Here is a 5,151-nt window from a genome sequence, read left to right on the forward strand (position 1 = left end):
AGGGCCACCCGCCTGCCACCTACCTCGGCTCCTCCGCAAGGTCCACATCCACAGAGCTGCCGCGGCGGGAGCAGAGACATCCCCGTTAGCCCCAAGTGCTCCCTGCACCAGCCTCCTGCCAGAGCCATCCACCCTCTTCCCGGGGCCGGGCTGCTCCGGCTCGCAATGGGAACCCGCTCCGTGCAGCACCCGCTCCGCAGCCTGAGCCCCCTGCCTGCACCCTCGCATCCTCCCGGGATCTCCCGGGATAACTCACCCCTCGCGCGGCGAGCCCTCCGGAGCGCGGCAGCGGCACCAGGCGCGTTGCCACAGCAGCAGGATGGTGGCGCCCAGGAGGACGGGCAGGAAGAGGCAGAAACTGATAAGGAGCCAGTTCCTCAGCACGTCCCTGCTCGGGACGACCGCTTCATCTGGGCAAAGAAGGGGCCTCCTTTACCTATAGGAGCAGCACAGCCGCCCGCCCCTCTGTCTATAGATACTTTGCTGTATGTACATATAGCGCAGCCCTGCACTCCGCGTACCCGCTCTGAAGAGGCTCTCGCTGCTCCCTCCCATCGTGTTCGCTCTCTCCAGGCAGGTGGGTGGCTTCCAGCCAGGGTGACAATGACACAGCCCTTTGTTATTGCAGATCTGCAGGGGGGCACCAAAAACAGGCAGCGGTCAGCGAGGAGGGGCACGGGCAGCTTGGAACGTCCTGCGAGCCCTCGGCATGGACATCGTGGYGACAATGGCAGGGAAAAGCGTCGGGATGCAAAATGTGCCCTAGGATGGTGTGCATGGACAGAGAGGCGTCTGTGGGAGCCTGTCTGCACACAGGGCCACCTGGTCCCAGGGCCACTTGCCATGATGGAAACGAGCGGAAACACCGAGATGTTGGGTCYGAGGGGACGTCACCCCACACAGCCSYGGGCACGGGTGCCCTCCCTCAAGGGACATCGCTTTCTGTCCCATCTTCAGCCTTTCGGAGGCAGAACACTGAGCCCTTCTCCCACACCCAGAAGAGATTTCCCTCCAGAGAGATGGTGCCATTGGCCAGGGGGCTCCGGGTGGCTATCAGGAGCGTGGGACATCACTACTTACGCCGTGATTGTGGCATTTGGTCTTTATTTCACACTTGTAGTTGAAGACGGTGGCAGGCACGCACTTCTGGTTCATGCAGACCTGCAAGACCATGAGCACCACCGGGCTCTGAGGGGCCGCAGGGCTTCCAAGAGCCCCCCCGGGGCTTCAATGTGGACCCTGTTTGTCACCAAGGCCACCCCACAGGGGCCCCRACTCCTCGGGCTTCCACAAGCGGCTCGGTCGCCTCTTCCAGCCGGGCCGCGCTGCGGATCTCACAAGCGGCCGGCGTTCCTAAGGGGCGCTCACCATGCGGTCGCCGCAGACGGTGCCGTCGTTCACCAGCATGGGGTCCCTCTGGGCGGGAGGCTTCATGTAGTCCAGCGTCACGCAGAGCGAGTTCTGCACCCGCGCGTAAACCACCGCCGCCTTCTCCCTGGTGAAGGGCTTGTGGCTGGGATACTCGCAGATGAGCTTCCCGCAGCGCAGATCCCTACGGAGGCAGCAGGGTGCCCGGGAATCACGGCTCTGGCCACGGCCGCGCCAYGGGACACGGGAACAGGCGCGACTTACTTCCACGCACAGCTCTGGTAGCCGCTCTGATTGGAACCGCAATGTCCCATCCTGTCCCTTCGGCCGTTTATTTCTTCGTAACAGGCCAGGGGGCCGTTCCTGGCACCTGCAAACAGGTGCCACACTCGCACCCCATCCCTTCCCGCTTCAGCGTGCGCGGGAAGCTCTGGGTTYGTCCCCCTGCAGCCGTTTTGGCACCATTACCCTTCCCAAAGACCCTCTGGCACTGCTTGTCGGCGAGCTGGCACACTCCTCGGTAGCAAAAGGCGCTCCGGCGGTTGCAGGGATGCCCATCCATGACCCAGAAGTTGGGCGTGCACTGCCCGGAGGTGCCGTTGCAATATTCCTTCAGCTCGCACTCGTCCTCYGGGCTGCTCCGACACAGGGTTCCCTTTTGCAGGAACTAGGGGGAGAGGCAGCGCAGGAGGAGCCGTGCTCGGCCCCGCGCCGCGCTCGGCTCCCCCGGCGCGGCTTACACGGCATTTCCAGCAGCACGGTCCCGACAGGCATTCCACCCCTTTCTTGGCTTTGCATCCCACCGTGCAGCACAGATCCCGCTTGCATTCCTGCTCAGGGCGGAGAGGAGCTCAGGGATTTGGGATCCTCTCTTGGAAGGAGAGCTCCACACACGACCACGAGCCCCTCGTGCTCCCGTTACGACGACCGACCTCGGGCGAACCGCAGTCACAGGCCTCTCCCGGCTCCACCACCTTGTTGCCRCACACGGGAGCTCGATAGGATATATCCATAGTAGGCCTATTCCAGAGGCACTGCCCTTCCCCGCTGGCCAGGAAACGCTGGAAGTCCCTCACGCTGCAGCTGCTGAAGGTTTTGGCGCCAGGGGAGCGTCTGAAAGCCACAGAAAAACCATTGGGGTAAAACAACCTGTTTTCGGGGAGCGGGCGGCGCCCCCGGCCCGCGGGSAGCCTTACGCCGCGGTGCTCTGCATGAGGCAGGTGGCCCCCGCGCAGCGGCAGCGGCGGGCGCCGTCGTAGCCGATGCCCAGGCTCAGCCCCAGCAGCTGCGCCACCACCACCGAGAAGGTCTCCAGCGTCATCGCGCCGCGGTACTGCGGTGGGGACAGGGGCTCTCGTCACCGCCGGACACCCCCTTGGGCTCCGGTGGGTGGCACAGACGGCTCGGGCGGCACCGTACCACGGCCACCGCTCCAGCGAGGTTCTTGTGGCACAACCTGCTCGCAGAGGAGGCTCCCACGTAAMGCGGCTGCTGCCGGTAGCTGYGGGATGGACACGGCCGGGATCCCGYGCGGGCTGCTCCGCGTCGCATCCCGCCGTCCCGCGCGGCTTCAGCCCTCACTTACACCAACAGGAACGTGATGTCCTGGAGCCGCAGGACACGGTGGGTGTTTTTCCACTGCAGAAACCTCTGCAGTAACTCCTGGGCACCTCCCACGGTTGGGATTTTATCCCGTTCCGTCCAAAACTCCAGGGAAGTCAATACTATGGTCAGGTTAAGGCGAGTAAACATCTGGAAAACAAGCATGGAGCGGATGCAGCAGAGATCCTGGTTGATCCAACCGCTGGCGCGTGGTGCCRAGGCCGCAAGCGCCTTACGCTGTTGACGTAGCTGAAGAGCTGAACCACCTTCTCCGTGGCGGTGGCCTTGGTGGCACCCATGTGGTYGTACTGGAAGGGGGCCGCGCGTCGCTGCGGGCGGCAGCACGGGGCCCCGCACGCGGCAGCCCTCCGGAGCGCTCGCCGAGCCGGGAGCTTTCCCAYTCCCAGAGGAAAGGGGCTCCCTGGCACTGCCAGGCTCCGCGGGAATTCCCAGCGCCTCTCCCACCACGCGGTCGCACGCAGGCCTTTCTGCTAGGAGAAATAACCGCGCGTGGAGAGGCTTACCAGGGCCTTGTCCAAAACTGCGTGCACTTCCAGATACCGAGGGGATCTAGTGGCGGCTTCTTCATCCTGGTGGAAAATAAAACCGCAGTGAACAACCCCCCATGCACACGGTATTTCTGCACTTTATAGCTGCTCCGCAAGATGCTTTGGGCTACAGGCAATTGGTGCTCTTCCAGGTTGATTTCAGCTGCTCGCCAGGCTCCTGCTCCTCTAGGAAGYGATTCCGTGTGATATCCATAGCGTTAACCATCGGAATGCCACGTCCAGGGCTCTTCCCGGCTTTACAAACCTGGCACAAGCTCTTTGCACCGAGGAGACAGACCCAGACTAGCAGGTCAGCTCAAACGTCCAGTACCAACAACCTCCCCATGTGCTCTGGGTGTCCCTGCTGGAGCAGGGGGTTGGACTAGATGATCTCTAGAGGTCCCTTCCGACCTCAACCATTCTGGGATTCTGGGATTCTCCCAACATGGGGCATGCCCACGATGGGGACTGCCCGTGTTTCTGCTGCTTCCTTGGGATCTGGATGCCTGTTTGCAAGGAAAACACAACTCAAACCCACTACCCTCAGAGCTCACCTGGGCTCCTCCRTCCTGCCCCGGCGCCATGTCCTGCGGCTGTGCCAGCGAGCTGTTTTCCACAAATATCAGATTCTCTACATCGTCATTCCGCACCAAATAGACGAGATGCTGGTATCCGGGCGCAGCATCCAGAGGCTCGATTCCATAGGTGGCATTAGGGAGCTGCAGAATCCCACTGCGGGCCAAGGCACAGGGCTCCCTGGCTGCCTCCGGATGATCCCGGCGGCACGCTCGCTCCAAGCGACCCACCTCAGTCCGGAGCAGGTGCTGAGGGCCACGAGGGAACCCGGGACACCTTCCACGTAGCCTTCGTAGAAGCAGTCRCGCTGCAAAGGATACGGACCGGTCGATGGCACACCAGTCGGGAATGGCTCCTAGGAATCCTGCCTGCAYGGCTGGGATTTTCCTCAGGGATTGGGAGAATCCCTGCTTGCATGGAAGCATCCAGAGCGGGCTGAATGCGAGGTAAATGAGCCCTGCAGCAAGCCGGGCCGCCTGCCTTTGGGGACAGAGCGGCGCGGACCCGCTGCTGCCWTCGGCCCCCACGTCTGCATCCAAACCCTCGGATGCACCACCTGAAATTCCCACACGGCCTTCCCTCGAGGCCACTCCTGCTAGTGAGGGCGCAGAGATGAACACTCAGAGCGCGCGGCGCCCCAAGAGAGGCCMATCCCCGTTTTTCAGCCTCCCGCTGCTTCAATCACCTCGCTCTTCGACTCAGCGAGGGCAGAGCAGCCGGGTCTCACCTTGATGTGCGCCGGCTCGGACGTGACGGGCCCCCCGCCGCCGTCCGCGTAAACCCGGAGGTCGTTGGGCAGGAACACCCTGGAACAAGGGCCAAGCGAGCGGCTCCGAGCGGGGCCGTGTCCCCGGGGACAGCGGGCGCGGCGCGAGGCGGCACTCACTGCTGGCGCAGGCGCAGGGTGCGCGAGGTGCCCTCCACGGGGACCACGTAGGCCAGGGTGCGCTGCGGCGGGGAGCGCCATGTCCGTGGGGACAGCGGGCGCGGCGCGAGGCGGCACTCACTGCTGGCGCAGGCGCAGGGTGCGCGAGGTGCCCTCCACGGGGACCACGTA

At 63.8% G+C, this 5,151-nt stretch overlaps 1 protein-coding gene across 1 annotated transcript in view; it reads right to left on the reverse strand.

The window, feature by feature from the left end:
• Positions 1-252: 252 nt before the first annotated feature.
• LOC112953859 (disintegrin and metalloproteinase domain-containing protein 2-like) overlaps positions 253-5,151 on the reverse strand; it is a 7,085-nt gene continuing 2,186 nt past the window's right edge. The window contains exons 2-18 of the mRNA XM_026046977.1: positions 4,981-5,042; positions 4,822-4,900; positions 4,325-4,401; positions 4,069-4,250; positions 3,495-3,553; positions 3,207-3,278; positions 2,954-3,120; positions 2,788-2,869; positions 2,565-2,701; positions 2,301-2,481; positions 2,109-2,198; positions 1,837-2,035; positions 1,633-1,738; positions 1,369-1,552; positions 1,081-1,161; positions 522-630; positions 253-410 (exon numbers count right to left, since the gene is read on the reverse strand). Of these exons, the coding sequence (XP_025902762.1) occupies positions 253-410; positions 522-630; positions 1,081-1,161; positions 1,369-1,552; positions 1,633-1,738; positions 1,837-2,035; positions 2,109-2,198; positions 2,301-2,481; positions 2,565-2,701; positions 2,788-2,869; positions 2,954-3,120; positions 3,207-3,278; positions 3,495-3,553; positions 4,069-4,250; positions 4,325-4,401; positions 4,822-4,900; positions 4,981-5,042 (2,025 nt within the window). The remainder of the gene's footprint in view (positions 411-521; positions 631-1,080; positions 1,162-1,368; positions 1,553-1,632; positions 1,739-1,836; positions 2,036-2,108; positions 2,199-2,300; positions 2,482-2,564; positions 2,702-2,787; positions 2,870-2,953; positions 3,121-3,206; positions 3,279-3,494; positions 3,554-4,068; positions 4,251-4,324; positions 4,402-4,821; positions 4,901-4,980; positions 5,043-5,151) is intronic.

Source organism: Nothoprocta perdicaria, unplaced genomic scaffold, assembly GCF_003342845.1.
Source record: "Nothoprocta perdicaria isolate Ctin4 unplaced genomic scaffold, notPer1 scaffold_466, whole genome shotgun sequence".
Classification (NCBI taxonomy): domain Eukaryota; kingdom Metazoa; phylum Chordata; class Aves; order Tinamiformes; family Tinamidae; genus Nothoprocta; species Nothoprocta perdicaria.